A 19,772-nucleotide genomic window follows, 5' to 3' on the forward strand; every position below is an offset into this window, starting at 1 on the left:
ATCTACACAATGGCCCTCATTCCGAGTTGATCGCTCGGTATTTTTCATCGCATCGCAGTGAAATTCCGCTTAGTACGCATGCGCAATATTCGCACTGCGACTGCGCCAAGTAATTTTACAATGGAGATAGTATTTTTACTCACGGCTTTTTCATCGCTCCGGCGAACGTAATGTGATTGACAGGAAATGGGTGTTACTGGGCGGAAACAGGCCGTTTTATGGGCGTGCGGGAAAAAACGCTACCGTTTCCGGAAAAAACGCAGGAGTGGCCGGGGAAACGGGGGAGTGTCTGGGCGAACGCTGGGTGTGTTTGTGACGTCAAAACAGGAACGACAAGCACTGAACTGATCGCAGATGCCGAGTAAGTCTGAAGCTACTCTGAAACTGCTAAGTAGTTAGTAATCGCAATATTGCGAATACATCGTTCGCAATTTTAAGAAGCTAAGATTCACTCCCAGTAGGCGGCGGCTTAGCGTGTGTAACTCTGCTAAAATCGCCTTGCGAGCGATCAACTCGGAATGAGGGCCCATGAACATTGGTGGTCATTCCGAGTTGTTCGCTAGCTGTTTTCGTTCGCTGCGCAGCGATCAGGCAAAAAAGCGGCACTTCTGCACATGCGTATGCGGCGCAATGCGCACGCGCGACAAAATTTCACAACGGCCGATGCAGTTTTACACAAGGTCTAGCGATGCACTTCAGTCGCACTGGCTGCCGCAGAGTGATTGACATGAAGTGGGCGTTTCTGGGTGTAAACCGACCGTTTTCAGGGAGTGTGCTGAAAAACACAGGCGTGTCAGATACAAACGCAGGCATGCCTGGGGAAACGCAGGCGTGGCTGGCCGAACGCAGGGCGTGTTCGTGACGTCAAAACAGGAACTGATCAGTCTGAATTGATCGCAAGCGCTGAGTAGGTCTCAAGCTGCTCTGAAAATGCACAATATTTTTTGTCGCCGCTCTGCTATCCTTTCGTTCGCACTTCTGCTAAGCTAAAATACACTCCCAGTGCGCGGCGGCATAGCGTTTGCACGACTGCTACAAACTGCTAGCGAGCGATCAACTCGGAATGACCCCCATTGGCTTCATTTCTTAACAATCTGTTGACGTCATACTTATATTTTCTAAGCCAAATTGCAGACATTCAAAAATGCTATCTGTCTACTGACAATAGGTAACGCAGCGTGTTATTCACGGCCTGACCAGCACCATATATGTGTGGCGTTTGTATGGTCTCTCTCTCTCTCTCTGCATTTGCACGCATTTCTTCCGGTTTCACCCAAAACATACTGCTTGGTTATGACCTGGCTGCTAATAATACCCTTTATTACATGGCTAATATATAGTATCATGCAGCAGAGCACAATAGGGCTGACAGATGACATAAAAGAAAACATGAGACCTATAAGCTTGCAATCTCATTTACACAGCACCACCATAGAGGATTTTGCGCTGCAGCTTGGCCCGCTTTACGTTTTTGTATATGAGACGCAGAAATTAAGGAGGCAGTTCTGTTGACTGAACCAATAATCGTGAGAAAGCAGTCTTTCAGGTCAGCAGACGCCAATGACATCACTAGTTAGAATGTGCCTCAGTGATGTCACTACTCCCTAGTGCCTTCTCCAATATATGGGTTGAGGCCACAAATAGCTGCCACCAATGTGTGCAGGCAGTGATATACTTCAAGAAGCTGTTTTTAACTCTCAGAAGTCAAAACTTTGCGGCGCTGACATTTTTGTTTCCCCTATTAACTTGCTTAAAGGGGCTCTCTCAATTAGGCCACACCCCTGAATCCATACCTTGGCCCGCCACATCACGGTACACCTCTGGCCTTACCATACAGTCCCTTTAAACCATGACACTCATGGAATACACAGGTTCTGTGGCTGATTAAAAGTAGGTGACATACCAGCCACAGAACCTGTGTAATTCATAAGTGTCCCAGTTTAAAGGGACAATATGGTAAGTCTAATTAAAAGGGATGTTAGATTAAGGAATTTATGACTAACTCGGACTCTCTCTGCACATGTTACACATACCCCGCCTGCAGCGCAGCATGGTTTGTCCAGGTGCACAGTTATTTGGTCTTTTTGGCTTTGGCCCCAACTGAGAATCAGGCCCAAAGTCAGGGATACAAACGGCAAAGGAACAGCCTTCCAGGAAGAGAGACTGCAGGGAATATAACCCCCACTAGGGAGGCCAATCCCGGGCCTTTTTTTCAGTCCCGGGTATCGGAATTGAAAAATTATCAATCCTAGGATTCCCGGGATTGGGTTGAAGATTTTAAAATTAAAATCTTCAATGCCCCCCCATCCGCCCGCCCTTCCCGGACCCACCCAGCCCACAGAACTACTCACCTTCCTCTGGTTGTGTAAGCGTGTTCAATTGCTGCAGTTGGTGAGGTGCGGTCCGGGCAGCGCGTGCAGCTGGCGGCTGACTGCGCAGCGTGACCTGACTTCATGTCACGCTGCACAGTGTGCACAGCATAGGGCAGTGGAGGCGGGATGAGGGAGCTGGGCAGCGTCTGAGCCTCCTGAGGACGCACAACGCTGCCTGGCATTAAAAAACAAGGGGGCTTTCTAATCCTGAAATCCCCACCCTTTATCACACAAACCATGCCTGGCCCACCTAGCAATAATCCCAATCCACACAACTCACTCTGCAGACCAAGGGTCACCGGACATATACGGCAGCCATGGGCGCCACACAGCGGTTATGGCCAAACCTGCGAGGCACGGCACCATTACCAAGAAAAGACATAGAAGTCCCGGCCCCAATTTCAGCTAGTGTCATCACTGTACCGGAAATCAAGTTCCACTATTACACTACAATACATATTTTAATTATGTAATTTTTATTTAAAAAAAACAAATGGCGACTCTTACCACTGAATGTAAAGGGCGTGGCCAGTTTAATCAGCGCTATGTCGTTAGTCATGGAGCTAGACTTGTATTTGCTGTGGTAGATGATCTTCTCCACCAGGACAGAGTTGGTCGGAGGCTCCAGAGGCTGATTCACCAATCCCACCTGTACACTCCATGAGTCTGGAAAATACAAGCTGGAAATCAAGCAGGGGAGAGAACTTCAATACAGCGCCGTCACTTTATCCGGCAGTTCATGGCAGAGTTTATTATGTGCACTTTCTATTTGGTTTTCTGTATAGATTTAATAAAACGTGGACAGAAGATCTAGACGACAGAACACGTTGGATCACATGAAATTCGGGACCCATACGCTCTCTTATCTTTAGAATTGGAAAGGACATTTCAGATAAGCTCTATATTAAACCTTTGAAATATACAGGTGTTTTATAGCTTTGGGTATGGGTGACCAGAGTCCGGGATCCCGACCGCCAGAATGGCGGAGGGGGGAGGGGGGGGGGGGGGGGCGTGAGTGCAACACGGCCCCTTGCGGGGCACTCGCTACAGTTTCTTTTCCCTCTCTTTGTGTGTTGTGGTCACCCACGAGTGGGAATAGTCCTCGACCCCTGCCGGCATTCTGGCGGCCGGATCCCAACCACCGGGATGGTGACTATGGGGGTCATTCCGAGTTGATCGTAGCTGTGCTAAATTTAGCACAGCTACGATCATTCACACTGACATGCGGGGGGACGCCCAGCACAGGGTTAGTCCGCCCCGCATGTCAGTGCCGGCCCCCTCCCCCGCAGAAATGCAAAGGCATCGCACAGCGGTGATGTCTTTGCACTTCAAGAGTAGCTCCCGACCAGCGTAGCTTTAGCGTGCTGGCCGGGAGCTACTCATCGCTCCCTGGCCCACAGCGGCTGCGTGTGATGTCACGCAGCCGCCGCGGACCGCCCCCCCCCCCCTCCCCCCAATGGTCCGTCCAGATCGCTCCCCCTAAACGGCGGCCAGCCCCTTCCCGCCCAGCGACCGCCTTTGCCTCAGAGGCGTCACTAGGCAACGACGGCTGACATGCGCCGACGTACTGCGGCGCATGCGCAGTTCTGATCCGATCGCTGTGCTGCGAGAAACTGCTGCGAGCGATCGAGTCGGAATGACCCCCTATATCCCGTTTTCTATTGTTCATAGTTTTTGGATGTGTCATAATGATGTGTGCTGTGATTGTACTATACTATGTTGGAATTGCATCTCAGTTTTTATTTTTTTGGTACAATAAAGATATTTTCATAATCACTGTGTATTAATAACAACAGTATTTGACACCTGGGTGGAGTAAGACTATACATACACAAACACATATATATTTACACTAGTATAACGGGCCCCCTCTCTCTGCTGGTCCCCGCCACCGTCCACACGGCTTCATCCCTGACCTGTGGTTCAGGGCTTTCTGTGTTTTATTGCTATGCAATGACTGGAAGCACTTTATACAATTATACACTGTTACTTTCTTATTACTTTTTTATGCTGATTTGAACTGAAGTGATTACAGAGACCAAAAGAAATGCACAGTGGCCTCTTCTGCCATATAGATATTTGTTACATACGCACTTTATTGGATTGGATTTATTTTATAACCTATATTTATTTGCCTAGGACCAAGTGATATCACTCAGACAAGAAGCACCTCAGTGGTATCACTGTTTTCAAAAGTAGTGATGTGTTTTTGGTGGAATAACCCACAACATCACCTGATGAAGTTATGAGTTATTACACAATGAAACGCATCAGATACACTGGGACTACCACTGGGCTGACCTTTACAGAATCCTAAGGAATGTATCTTATTAACGGAATAAAGAACGCACAATACAGCTCAGGGGTGTTTTGAAGACCCATGTGAAATGGATGAATTTGATGGCTGTGACACATGGACTAGCCCCAGGAAATATTAGCCCTTATTTATCAATGAGTGATACATTTCACTGTGAGTGATAAATTGCACCAACCAATCAGCTCCTAACTTCCATGTCACAGACTGGGTTTAAAAAATGACAGTTAGGAGCGGATTGGCTGGTGCAATTTATCACTCACAGTGAAATTTATCACTCATTGATAAATAAGGGCAATTGTGTGGGAATAGTCAGTATGAGTGGTTACACGGTGTGCACAGTGCTTCTGTCTGAGGTGTATTGTTATCAGCAAGGGAGCACTAAGCTGATGTCCTGTGGGGGTCTGGTGGGGATCGCAGGAGAGTCGGGAGAGTTTTCACTCCCCCTCTTCAGCATTCCAGATGTTAAGGAGATGAAGCAGAAAGCAGTATACCCGTATGAAATGTGCGGGTGTAACATATTTACCCCTGTGTCACCAGTGCTAGGCTCCAGATATGGCGCACCATCCGTGTTAACTAGTTCCTAGCTGGATCTGTTTCACTTCACTGTATACCTGCTGCATTAACCCTTTGTTCACTTGTATCCTGTGTTCTACCTGGTTAATAAACCAATCCCTGGTTAAGCAATTCATAATGTGGACTGACCTCCATAACTCACCGCTGACATATACCAACACCAGTCACATGACATGACAGCGGGGGTTTGGGATGATATGAGGGCTGACGGAATTCTGACTGTCAGGATCCCGACACCTGCAATACTGGCAGCGAGTCCCCTCGCGGATTTGCTGCCCTCGCCACGCTTCGGGCCCGGTGGCGAGATTTGCTCGTCACAGGTTCTATTCTCCCTTGGGTGGTGGTGTGGACCCACCACACGAGTGGGAATACTGTGGAGCAGTCGGTATTTCAACCACTGACATTTTACCAGCTTTCGGCATTCCGGCGAACGTTGGGATCCCGACAGCCGGTATAGTAACTGTATCCCGACAGCAGCATCCCACACTGAAGATCCCAACCCGGAGGGGATAAGTATTTTTACCCTCCCCACCCCCTACCCTAACCCTAATCCTAAAGGCCCATATAGACGGGCCGATGCGGGAGAGATGCATCTCTCCCGCTGCTCAGCACAGCGCGATCTGTGCTGAGCGTGCGGGGGGGGGGGGGGCGCTCATTTCACCCAGCGGGTGAAATGAGCGACCCGCTAGATTGGCCAATCTAGCAGCAGCGATAGCGATGCGCGGGGCTGCGCATCGCTATCGCTGTAGGTGGTACACACGGAGCGATAATGCTCAAATTCTAAGCAATCTAGTCAGATTGCTTAGAATATCGCTCCGTGAGTACCCCCCTTAACCCTCCAGTAATGACGGCTAGGGCTATCCCTCGGGGCGTGGCGGCTAGGGCTAAACACCCCCCTGTATCTAACCCTACTCCCCCCCAGTGCCTAACCATTGCCCCCCATCCCTGCGGGCCCCAACAGTAAGGCGAACCCCGATAACAACCTCCGGGATTGCAGCTGTCGTGTTCCGGCGCTGTTCTCCTGAGTGGCATCCGGACTGCCGGGATTCACTAACAGCTCAGGGCAATTTGCAGGTGCAGAGTGTTATAAGAGAAGGATTTGCTGGTAGATTGTGTCCTGTAAAGCAATGCCTCACTGCCGGTAACCCTATGTTATCATACTACGTACAGTACATATGTGTATGACTGCATAGGGATCTGTAACTTGTGTCATTGTGACTTATAAAACGTATATTCTGCATAGAAAATAGTGACAGAGACTTCCCCGCTGTCATAGTAAATTGTTATATAACAGAGCTCACTGTCACCGATGGTATTGTCTGGTACAGAATAAATACATATTACAGCAGCTCACAGTCACAATATACATACAGCTACAATCCCGCAGACAGAGGAACACAAACACTCCCAGACACAACACAGTCACTCGGACACGTGCAGGCTGTGATAGACGCATACAATGGCATCCGTGTGATTAGTATGTGATGTTGTCTCGTGTGTCCAGTATATAATGCTGTCTTCTGTGCCCAGTATATAATGCTGTCTTCTGTGTCCAGTATATACAGTAATGCTGTCTTCTGTGCCCAGTATATAATGCTGTCTTCTGTGTCCAGTATATACAGTAATGCTGTCTTCTGTGCCCAGTATATAATGCTGTCTTCTGTGTCCAGTATATACAGTAATGCTGTCTTGTGTGCCCAGTATATAATGCTGTCTTCTGTGTCCAGTATATAATGCTGTCTTCTGTGTCCAGTATATACAGTAATGCTGTCTTGTGTGCCCAGTATATAATGCTGTCTTCTGTGTCCAGTATATAATGCTGTCTTCTGTGTCCAGTATATACAGTAATGCTGTCTTCTGTGTCCAGTATATACAGTAATGCTGTCTTCTGTGTCCAGTATATACAGTAATGCTGTCTCGTGTGTCCAGTATATAATGCTGTCTTCTGTGCCCAGTATATAATGCTGTCTTCTGTGTCCAGTATATACAGTAATGCTGTCTTGTGTGCCCAGTATATAATGCTGTCTTCTGTGTCCAGTATATAATGCTGTCTTCTGTGTCCAGTATATACAGTAATGCTGTCTTCTGTGTCCAGTATATAATGCTGTCTTCTGTGTCCAGTATATACAGTAATGCTGTCTTCTGTGTCCAGTTTATAATACTGTCTTCTGTGTCCAGTATATACAGTAATGCTGTCTTCTGTGTCCAGTATATAATACTGTCTTCTGTGTCCAGTATATACAGTAATGCTGTCTTGTGTGCCCCGTATATAATGCTGTCTTCTGTGTCCAGTATATACAGTAATGCTGTCTTCTGTGTCCAGTTTATAATGCTGTCTTCTGTGCCCAGTATATAATGCTGTCTTCTGTGTCCAGTATATAATGCTGTCTTCTGTGCCCAGTATATAATGCTGTCTTCTGTGCCCAGTATATAATGCTGTCTTCTGTGTCCAGTATATACAGTAATGCTGTCTTGTGTGCCCAGTATATAATGCTGTCTTCTGTGCCCAGTATATACAGTAATGCTGTCTTGTGTGCCCAGTATATAATGCTGTCTTCTGTGCCCAGTATATAATGCTATCTTCTGTGCCCAGTATATAATGATGTCTTCTGTGTCCAGTATATAATAATGTCTTCTGTGTCCAGTATATACAGTAATGCTGTCTTCTGTGCCCAGTATATAATAATGTCTTCTGTGTTCAGTATATACAGTAATGCTGTCTTCTGTGCCCAGTATATAATGCTGTCTTCTGTGTCCAGTATATACAGTAATGCTGTCTTCTGTGTCCAGTATATAATGCTGTCTTGTGTGCCCAGTATATAAGGCTGTCTTCTGTGCCCAGTAAATAATAATGTCTTCTGTGTCCAGTATATACAGTAATGCTGTCTTTTGTGCCCAGTATATAATGCTGTCTTCTGTGCCCAGTGTATTCAGTAATACTGTCTTGTGTGCCCAGTATATAATGATGTCTTCTGTGCCCAGTATATAATGCTGTCTTCTGTGTCCAGTATATACAGTAATGCTGTCTTCTGTGCCCAGTATATAATAATGTCTTCTGTGTTCAGTATATACAGTAATGCTGTCTTCTGTGCCCAGTATATAATGCTGTCTTCTGTGTCCAGTATATACAGTAATGCTGTCTTCTGTGTCCAGTATATAATGCTGTCTTGTGTGCCCAGTATATAAGGCTGTCTTCTGTGCCCAGTAAATAATAATGTCTTCTGTGTCCAGTATATACAGTAATGCTGTCTTTTGTGCCCAGTATATAATGCTGTCTTCTGTGCCCAGTATATACAGTAATGCTGTCTTCTGTGTCCAGTATATAGTGCTGTCTTCTGTATCCAGTATATACAGTAATGCTGTCTTCTGTGCCCAGTATATAATAATGTATTCTGTGTCCAGTATATACAGTAATGCTGTCTTATGTGCCCAGTATATAATAATGTCTTCTGTGTCCAGTATATGCAGTAATGCTGTCTTCTGTGTCCAGTATATAATGCTGTCTTTTGTGCCCAGTGTATTCAGTAATTCTGTCTTGTGTGCCCAGTATATAATGATGTCTTCTGTGCCCAGTATATAATGCTGTCTTCTGTGTCCAGTATATACAGTAATGCTGTCTTCTGTGCCCAGTATATAATGCTGTCTTCTGTGTCCAGTATATACAGTAATGCTGTCTTGTGTGGCCAGTATATACAGTAATGCTGTCTTGTGTGGCCAGTATATAATGCTGTCTTCTGTGCCCAGTGTATACAGTAATGCTTTCTTCTGTGCCCAGTATACAGTATAATGCTGTCTTCTGTGCCCAGTATATACAGTAATGCTGTCTTCTGTGTCCAGTATATAGTGCTGTCTTCTGTATCCAGTATATACAGTAATGCTGTCTTCTGTGTCCAGTATATACAGTAATGCTGTCTTCTGTGCCCAGTATATAATGCTGTCTTCTGTGCCCAGTATATACAGTATTGCTGTCTTGTGTGCCCGGTATATAATGCTGTCTTCTGTGCCCAGTATATAATGCTGTCTTCTGTGCCCAGTATATACAGTAATGCTGTCTTCTGTGACCAGTATATAATGTTGTCTTCTGTGTCCATTATATACAGTAATGCAGTCTTCTGTGACCAGTATATACAGTAATGCTGTCTTCTGTGCCCAGTATATACAGTAATGCTGTCTTCTGTGCCCAGTATATAATGCTGTCTACTGTGCCTAGTATATACAGTAATGCTGTCTTCTGTGCCCAGTATATACAGTAATGCTGTCTTCTGTGCCCAGTATATAATGCTGTCTTCTGTGCCTAGTATATACAGTAATGCTGTCTTATGTGCCCAGTATATAATGCTATCTTCCGAGCTCAGAATATATAATGCTGTATTCTATGCCAATATATACAGTGCATCGGGAAAGTATTCACAGCACTTCACTTTTTCTGCATTTTCTTATGGGCCCTACACACATACCGATCTGCCGCCGAGCTGCCAGACGACGGATACGGCCGACGGGCGACCCAGCGGCGGGGGGGAGGTGACGGGGGGAGTGAAGTTTCTTCGCTCCCCCCGTCACCCGGCTCCATAGCTGTGGAGGCAAATATGGACGAGATCGTCCATATTGGCCTGCATGCACAAGCAACAGGGCACCAGCGATGAACAAGTGTCTTGTAGGTCCAGTATATAATGCTGCCATCTGTGCCAAGTGTATAATGGTGTCCTGTGTGTCTCACCTGCCTCACCTCACTGCGTGTCACTGGTGTCCAGTACTGTATATAATGTTGTATTATAGGTCCAGTATATAATGTTGCATTGTAGGTCCAGTATATAAATGTTTCCTTGTGTGACCAGTATAGGACTCCGCTGTGACATGTATATGATGCACACTTGCGTGACCCTGTGCAAACTGATGCTCTTCTGGAAATGCAATCACCTTTCCCCAGAAATCTATGTGCCCTGATGCAGTGGCGGAACTAGCGAACGGTGGGCCCAGGGGCGACAAAATGCTTTGCCCCCCCCCCCCCCCCCCACATCCCATCCAAGTCCACCCCTCACCCCTGGAGAGGATCTGGTGAGGAGGACCTGCTCAGGGCCAGAGAAATGAATACCTAGCAACAGTGCCGTAACTAGACATTTTAGCACTGTGTGCAAGAAACGGCATCGGAGCCCTCCCTCTATGTAAAACAGGGTTAGTGCGCGCCGTAAGCGCGCGCAAAAAATATAGGGGTATGGCTTCCTGGCAATAGACTCCATTATCCTATATAATAAAAGGCTTACGCTGCTCCTCACTTCTCAATTCAAGTGTTATGCGCGCCAGCGGGTACTAGATGGCGCCCAACGGAACAATTCAAGTGTTGCTCAGTTCAGGTGCGCACATCCGCCGACGCTGACATTACTGTTATGCTGTTCCGTCAGTTTGACGGGCTGGTAACTAGTTATAAATATTGGTTCACCCCACAAAATGGCCGTCCAGAGTCTGTGTAGATTATATACACGGGTAGATGTTGTCTCTGCACTAGGCGGATGACCCTGAATTTGTTTCACCACAGAATGCACTTTACTGACACTTACTCGTACACGCAGTGGGCTGCAGTGACTATCCACTGCGCGCTGATCAGAGAGCCACCACACAGATGAATGCCTTGGAATGTCAGGCTGGCTTGCCAGGGCCACTGTCCGTCGGCAGAAATGTTCCCACCCACTATACGCGTAGACAAGCTGTAACTGGGACGGTTGCCACAGACTGCAAATAAAGCGGGAGATACTGTTTCAATGGAAGTAAATAAGAAAACAGTACAGCGCATTTGATGTAGAAGTTTCCAATCTATAATGGGTGCGGGTGTGCAGTGCACATGGGCCCCTGGATCTATGGGGGCCCACACCGCATCCATGTTAAATATTCACCTCTCCAGAGTCCCTCGTCAGTGCTCCACAAATCACCATGACAATGGAACAGATGCCATTTCCCTGTGATTTGCACATGTGCAGTAGAAAAGTCACCTGGAATATGGAGCAGGGGGCCATGTTCCTGGAGACCTGCGCAGTAGTCTCTAGCACTGTGTCAGATACTACTCAACTGCACCGGCCACTAGAGGGGAAGGAGGGGAAATTACCTGACAGTAGCGTCTAGTTTCCCTTCGTGGAGAGGACCTTTCCCATAGTCCACTGCATCCACATCACCAACTATTTGGAATAGTAATCTGTGGCAAGCAAAGTGGAGCGAGAAAGGTCCTCTACACGAAGAGAAACTAGACGCTACCGGGTTAGGATGTGGAAGCGGTGGGTTATGGTTAGGCTGCGGGAGGCGAGGTTAGGGTTAAGCTGCATACACACGGTGCGATTTTCTGTGTGATATGGACTATATAGTCCATATCGCACGGAAATATAGTGCATATTGCACAGCGTGTATAATCTTGCGATGCCGATGCGCGGTCCAGCGGGCTCTGCGTCGCAAGAACATATAGTGTGTGCAGGCGGGGACAATACTGACTACATGCCTCTGGGCACAATATAGTCAGTATTGGACAAAACTCTGCATTTTACCGTGTGCATGCAGCTTTAAGCTGCGGGAGGGTTAGGCTGCAGGGGTGGCAGTTAGAGTTAGGCTGTGGGAGGGGACTGCTACGATTATGCTGCGGGGTGGTGGTGGTTAGGGTTAGGCTGTGGGTGGGGAGAGTTAGGGTTAGGCTGCGGGAGGGGACTGTTATGGTTATGCTGCGGCGTGGTGGTGATTAGGGTTAGGCTGCAGGGGTGGCGGCTAGGGTTAGGCTGTGGGAGGGGACTGCTACGATTATGCTGCGGGGTGGTGGTGGTTAGGGTTAGGCTGTGGGTGGGAAGAGTTAGGGTTAGGTTGCGGGAGGGGACTGTTATGGTTATGCTGCGGCGTGGTGGTGATTAGGGTTAGGCTGCAGGGGTGGCGGCTAGGGTTAGGCTGTGGGAGGGGACTGCTACGATTATCCTGCAGGGTAGTGGTGGTTAGGCTGCGTGAGTGAATTAGGGGTAGGATTAAAATACTTCCCATAATCCATCATGATTCTGACCATCTGGATGAGGATTTCGTACCTGACACACACCAAAATGTAATTTGCGTCCCCAGATTAATAACAAATACTCACCGAGACACTTTATGGTAGTGACATATCCAGAGGAGCATTGTTCCCTAAAAAGGAAAAAAAAAGTGATTTATGCAGGAAGATTTTATACTTTCTTTAGGTAAATACAGCACTTTACAGCAGGGGGGCACTAGTGCTTTCCCTTAGTGAGGTCAGAATCTCTCTGTATCATGTTTGCAACCTTCAAAGTGACAAATCCTTCATGTCTGACACCATATACAGACTACCCCTTACTTACATAACAGTATGGAGCGCCAGACACTCCCACCTGTATAGCAGCACAGCTGAGCGGCACATAGGGCAGTGAGGGAGAGTAGACAGCGGACCCCTCTCACTGCCAGTTACGCTGCACGGCTGCGCTGCTATGCAGGAACAGCCAGCGATCCTGAGCACTACTAGCAGCTTGGCCACACCTTCCCTGATTGGGCCACACCCCTCACCAGTACCCTGGCCCACCCTGTGTGCAATGGGCCCATAATAAATAATAAAGAGGCCTCTTATTATCAGAACATTGCAAACAGGATTTGGAGACACTGACAGACTCTACCGCACCTGTTTAGCTGACTAATACATTCTGACTTTCCAAGTGTCAGTCAGATTTGTATATAGCCAACAGCAAGTTATGTCTTGTCTCTGTCAGTCATCTGGGGACTGTTAAATGTATATCATCCGCCATTATTCCATCATTATGCACCAACCTTGCTTGTATAACATGTTGCAGTAACGCTCCCTGGGCTTCAAAATGTGACGATTGTGTGATGGACACAAACTCTCGTCTAAACTGTTCTTCAATAGCATCCACCGGCAGCGAGGCAGTGCTCAAAAAACTACAAAGGACAGTCAGCATTAGCTACAGACATTCTACAATATTGCATTTAAAATTAGGAGGACAAAACCTTTTTTACTAAAAATATATATAGTTTTTCCTATCTTTAATATAAAACAGGCACCAACGAAGTTTGCTGTAAGGATGTCCTATCAGTAGAGGGTCATTTCGCAGACACAAATGATGCTTATTTAGCGGACAGTCAGCTATAAATGAAAGCATATGTACTATTTTTCACGTTTTCTCCCCACATACAGCGTAGCGGCACTAAGAAGTGATCTGTTGGGGGTATGCATTAAATGTATTTTGCACATGTGCACCGATAGACAGAAAAGTAAAGTGGGAGTTTATGCCCTGGCACGCTTACGGTCATAGTGGAAGATAACAGTGAGGGGTCCTCAGGATCCCTCTCCCAAAAATGTGCGGAAATTTATAGCTAAAAACTGAATCCGCACCAAGGGGTCTATTCATGAAGCAGTGAAAACTATGGAGAAGTGAGCCAGTGGAGAAGTTGCCATTGGCAACCAATCAGCTGGTCTGTATAATTTTATAGTATGCAAATTATAAATGTTACTTCAGTGCTGATTGGTTCTTCTCCACTGGCTCACTACTCCACAGTTTTCACTGCTTCATGAATAGACCCCCAAAAAACTTGAGGGTAGGAGCACCAAAACCAACCCGCGATGAATTACGATCAAAACTACAACCAAAAAACTACTACAGATTGTTATTTATGAACGTTCTAATACTATCTTTGGGGCTATAGGGTTAGTGACGTGTGTGTCCGGATAGTCTCATTGGTTGCCCATCTTACGTGTGTGAGTGTTCCTAAGGAGCGAGTAGGTTGGTCGTGCCTAGCTCCTTCAGATACGGACAGCATGTAGTCCGTCAGCAGAACATCGACAGCAGAAGTGTGGATAGCCTCTCCTGATTGCAGCAGTTGTCGGGGAATGTACTTTGGTCTGTAGGTTCACATGTAAATTATATTTTGCCTTTATATTTAATATATAAACTGTGATCGGTCCACAAAAATACCATGATATGACTTGATTGTGGAAAATGCTATGTAATAAAAAGGAACATAAACCATTCAGACATGTTTGTATTTAATGTTTTGTCAGAATACTATTGGAATTTCAAGTACCATATACCTGTGCCTCACACACACACACATACACACAGAGTGGTGGCAGCCATCTTGTGCACTGAGCCAATGCAGCCTAATGGCGGGTGCACACTGCTATATATCGTACGATCAAGCCAACTGAACTATTCAAGGCATGTCGACGGGTGGGTACACCCGATATGTCTGTGACCGATGTCTTTCACCGACATATTGCGTCGGCCCTGCAGCACAGCCGAAGCCCCAATATATCGTGCATCTGGCTTTGTGTATGGGCGACCCACATAACCCCTGTGCACTGGCTACAGGGACTGACCTCACAGCTGGGCGGGCATATTTAAATGCCCGTCTAGCTGTGATGTGAGGATTGACATATCGAGCAGCCGATTGGTAAGTGTGTATATCTTACCTACTGTAATTGGCTGCTTGGTTGGCCCAATAGGGGACAAGTTGCTCCAGTGTGTACCCAGCTTAACACTCCTGTTGGAACCGACGTAGGGGTGTAACCAGATCTTTGTGGGCCCCATATTAACATATTGAGGGCACCCTTGTCCCAGTGCTTCTTGAGAGACACCTCTCCGCAACAGATATTAATATTATGCCCCATAATAGTGCCCTAGTTTACATGATGTCACACTGTAGGGCTCCCAGTACACATTATGCCACACAGTACCCCCAATTCACATTATAACATACAGTGTCTCCAGTTCATATTATATCACATTACAGTGACCTCCAGTTCACATGATGCCACGTTACAGTGCCCCAGTTCATATTATGCCACATTACAGTTCCCCAGTTCTTATTATGTAACATTATAGTGGCCTCCACATTACAATGTGCAGATCAGATTGTGCCACATTAGAGTGCCCTCCAGTTCATATTGTGCCACATTACAGTGCCCACTTACCACTATAACATCCACTACACACTCCTCTCACTGACAACATAATGTCACACAAGTCAGGCTGGGCAATGGATCAGACCCAGTTGCTTAGCAGGCAAATCTGGAAAACTGGTATGCAACTATATAACCTGGCTCCAGGCCCCCTAGGCCCCATAGCAATGCCACCCCTTGCACCCACTTTAGTTACGCCCATGAACCAACGGCACCGTTGCTGCTTAAGAGTCTACTAATCAAACTAGCGCTTGTCACAATAATAAATATATTAGGCTTTTAACACCACTTATCTAGGTACTCATTAGTTGGAAAGTCCCTGTTCTAGTGACAGGTATGCAATGTGTAAATAACAAGTTAGGAAAGGGAAGAAAAGAGCAGGATAACCTGGGGTATCAGGGGTGTGTAAACAAGAGGGTCTCTATTCAGCATCCATCCTCCTATATACACCTTTTGTATGATAGTTTCAGAAAGACGGCAGCACGAAGATGTGCAGCAGATGGTAGGAATTGCCATCTGTGTGCTCGCCATCGATGGATAATCTATGAGTGTCTATCGATGGTAACACACTATGCTATCGAAGACCATTCCTGTTTTTATTTTTAACTGATTGGTCCGCGGGCCAATCAAAGCCTGGGGCAGGGCTAAGCGGGTGTCGGGGGGCAGAGATTTGGTAGGACAGAAGAAATAAAATAATCGGATGCTTCTATATCATCGATGGCGGGAAACCATTCGGTGCTCCCCCATCGATGGTAAAAGCATTTGACATCAGGCATAGACCATCGATGGTTGATGGCCATCTCTAGCTGATGGTAAAGGCTCTGACACAGTGGCAAAGAGTCTTTGCAATCTCCTGCACCAGCCTCATATTTCCAAATATATCACCCGAAAATGGTTGTGGCAGCAAACAGGGGCCCGCTGCTCAGCACACAGTGGGGTCTATTCTGGGTGCAGAGCGTGCAGCATGGGGCCCCCCATGAAACAGGGGCCCATGTGCACTGTACACCCCGCAACCATTATTGATACGCCACTGTGGGGTATTTCTAAATCCCCCCGGTCATCTGCAATGTTCAACACAGTTTTCTAAAGCTAGGAACGAGCGAGGACAGCATGCAGTGCAGCATATACAGCTCCTTATTATTACCTGGAGAACCCTAATTGCTTACATGTCAGATTCCCATACACCGCTTTCCAGCCGTCAGAGCAGAGGGTTCTCCAGGAGCCGGTCATGTAGGCTTGCAGCACCCCGTTCCGTCCACTCATCCTCACTGAAAGATTATACACACGGCTTGTGAGAATGACATTGTGACAGCAGAGCTAGACATGGCTGAATAGAACTGAAATAGGTGTAAAATATCCTTATAGTGACACTGAAAGGAAAACGCAAAGTAAATAAATGATATATAAAATAATATAAATGACATCACTGGCCGGCCAATATAAAGGTACATTATACAGCAGTGACAACACTACTCTCCAATGATCACGGGTGACATCTGTACTAACCAAATATAAGGCTGTTTTACGTATGTCGCTTGTGTCTGGGATTAGAACCCAGGACTTCATATTCCTCCTGCCTTTGTTCTAGATGCTCTGGAGTCCTGATAAAGAGCAAATTCCTAGTCCTGATACATTATGGGGTGTGGATTAAAAAACCAACAGTGTCTAGATAGTTACCAGATGGCCGGCAGTCAAAGGTCGACAGGGTCAAAAGTCAACAGTTAAATGGTGGACATGGATTTAGGCCGACATGCAAATGGTCAACGCAAAAATAGGTTGACACACTTTTTGTGTTATTTTAACCCTAACCTTAAAACTAACCCTCCCCCTAGTGGCTAACCCTAAGCACCCCTTTCATTAGTCTAACCCCAACCCTCTGTCAAGTGCCTATCCCTAAGCATCCCCTTCAGGACCCTAACCCTCTGCCAAGTGCCTAAACCTAATCATCCCCTTCAGGAGCCTAACCCCAACCCTCTGGCAAGTGCCTAACCCTAACCATCCCCTTCAGGAGCCTAACCTTAACCCTCTGCCAAGTGCCTAACCCTAACCATCCCCTTCAGGAGCCTAACCCTAACCCTCTGGCAAGTGCCTAACCCTAATCATCCCCTTCAGGAGCCTAACCCTAACCCTCTGCCAAGTGCCTAAACCTAACCATCCCCTTCAGGAGCCTAACCCTCTGCCAAGTGCCTAACCCTAACCATCCCCTTCAGGAGTCTAACCCTCTGCCAAGTGCCTAACCCTAACCATCCCCTTCAGGAGCCTAACCCTAACCCTCTGCCAAGTGCCTAACCCTAACTATCCCCTTCAGGAGCCTAACCCCAACCCTCTGGCAAGTGCCTAACCCTAATCATCCCCTTCAGGAGCCTAACCCTAACCCTCTGCCAAGTGCCTAACCCTAACCTTCCCCTTCAGGAGCCTAACCCCAACCCTCTGCCAAGTGCCTAACCCTAATCATCCCCTTCAGGAGCCTAACCATAACCCTCTGCCAAGTGCCTAACCAGGGCCGGTCCTAGACCTTGTGGCACCCAGGGCAAAAAATTTCGCTGGCACCCCCCTCTCCCCCCTCTCCCACACACGTAAAACAAGGTGAGTGTGCGCCTACGGCGCGCTGCAAAAAATAGGAGCGTGGCTTCATGGGGAAGGGGCGTGGTCACAGTTATGCCCCCCAGTGCTGTGCCCACAGTAGCTGTGCCCCCTGTAGCTGTGCTCCTAGTAGCGCCGATTGCCTGAAGAAAAAAAAAATACTTACCATCCCCGCTCCTGCTTCCCGACCGCTGCTGTCCTCCGTCTCCGGCCACCGGCGCTGCTCCTTTGATCTATGGGAGAGACGTCATGACGTCTCTCCCATAGCATCGTAGAGACACTAGAGGTCTTGTGTCTATGGCCGCTCCCACAATGCCGTGCGGTGCGTGATGACGTCATTGCACACCGCACGGCAGGCACCAGTAGCGGATCTTGCCACTGCGGCGGTGCCCTTGGGAGAAAAATCCTGCTTGCCCATGGCAAGATCCGCTACTGTGCCTAACCCTAACCATCCCCTTCACGCATTGTAACCCTAACCCTCCCTTTAGTGCCCAACCCTAACTCTAAAAATCATGAAAAATCATGTCAACCATGTTTGACCTTTTGACCCTGACGAGTATTTAAATGTCTGCCATCTGGTGTTGACCTATTGACTGACTTCACTGTCTATCATCTGGATACCTACATTATGCTGATGGTATATTACAGTCAAGCACTTGATCATTTAAATACAAATGAATAACAATATTAATGGGATACGATCAGGATCCCGATGGTCAGGATCCCGGCTGTCAAAATACCGACGCCAGGATCCTGACACAGCTAAGAAGACCGGGGCCAGATTCCCGAATGGAGAATCCCGGCGCCGGAATAACGACACCCGGGACCAGATTCTTTCACTGCCGACCCAGAGGTCAGGGGGAGGGTTAGAGGTCAGGGGGAGGGTTAGAGGGCAGGGGGAGGGTTAGGGTGTTGGAAGGGAGGCTAGGTTTAGGCTTCGGGGAGTGGGGGTTAGGATTAGGCACCCCCGGGGAGGGTTAGGCTGCGGGGGAGGGAGAGTTCGGTTTAGGCTGCGAGAATTGGGGGCTTTTAGGGTTAGGCACCCTCGGGGAGGGTTAGGGATAGGCTGCGGGAAGGGAGGGTTAAAATTAGGGGGCCATTGAGGGAAGGTAAGTAGTGATTAGGGTTGTGATGTCTCAAGCATAAGTATATGGAAGGGAAATAGATATACAGCGCTAATTGACACAATATGTTCTAAAAGATGGATATTTAATATTAAATTGTTTTTAAAAGAAAAATTAAAATTATAAACAGTTAAGCTTACAAACTGTATTATAATATGTCACAATAATGACTTCCGGTGGACTTAAATTTGGTTAATACTTTGGCTAATACTAATTCTCTACACCCTGAAGGTCTTAATGAAGCATTAGAACTTAACACCATCTTGTGATTCACCCCCTTTGTCGATATATCTATAATATCTCTGGATAAATAATATCTCTGGATAAATAATTTATTTTATTTAATTTATTAAATCCTAACGCAGGCATCTACTCAGTACAGGGTATTGATTATTAACATGTTCCTAGGTGTATATATATTGTATTACTAAGAAGTTAAATTATGGCATCTACTCAGTACAGGGTATTGATTATTAACATGTTCCTAGGTGTATATATATTGTATTACTAAGAAGTTAAATTATTTAGAAAAGAATCACGAATATACACTGTTAAGATAATATACTAATCTTACTCAAGCATCCATTGGTCACTTAGCAACCGTGTTTGAATACTACTTCATCATTTAACGCCCTGATTGGAACTCAAAAACTTGTGATCATAGTCACGTGATCGGCACTAGTCCGCTCACGTGACTCTGACGTGACGTACTCAATGGGGTGGCCGCTCCTGGCCGGATTGACGTGGCGGGTCGGGCTGTGGGTGGCACCGCTTAGTGTGTGTCCTTCGTCACGTGATCGGCAAATGTCCGATCACGTGGCTAGAACATTACGTGAACCCTCCGTCACATGACCGGCAAA

General features: G+C 46.9%; 1 protein-coding gene across 3 annotated transcripts in view; it reads right to left on the minus strand.

The window, feature by feature from the left end:
- TMPRSS3 (transmembrane serine protease 3) overlaps positions 1-19,772 on the minus strand; it is a 107,774-nt gene that overhangs the window by 46,870 nt on the left and 41,132 nt on the right. For all 3 annotated transcript variants that reach the window (XM_063950524.1, XM_063950523.1, XM_063950522.1), the window contains exons 5-9: positions 16,350-16,473; positions 13,057-13,185; positions 12,362-12,405; positions 10,818-10,989; positions 2,880-3,052 (exon numbers count right to left, since the gene is read on the minus strand). In XM_063950524.1, coding sequence (XP_063806594.1) covers positions 2,880-3,052; positions 10,818-10,989; positions 12,362-12,405; positions 13,057-13,185; positions 16,350-16,473 — 642 coding nt within the window. The remainder of the gene's footprint in view (positions 1-2,879; positions 3,053-10,817; positions 10,990-12,361; positions 12,406-13,056; positions 13,186-16,349; positions 16,474-19,772) is intronic.

Source organism: Pseudophryne corroboree, chromosome 2, assembly GCF_028390025.1.
Source record: "Pseudophryne corroboree isolate aPseCor3 chromosome 2, aPseCor3.hap2, whole genome shotgun sequence".
NCBI classification, from domain to species: domain Eukaryota; kingdom Metazoa; phylum Chordata; class Amphibia; order Anura; family Myobatrachidae; genus Pseudophryne; species Pseudophryne corroboree.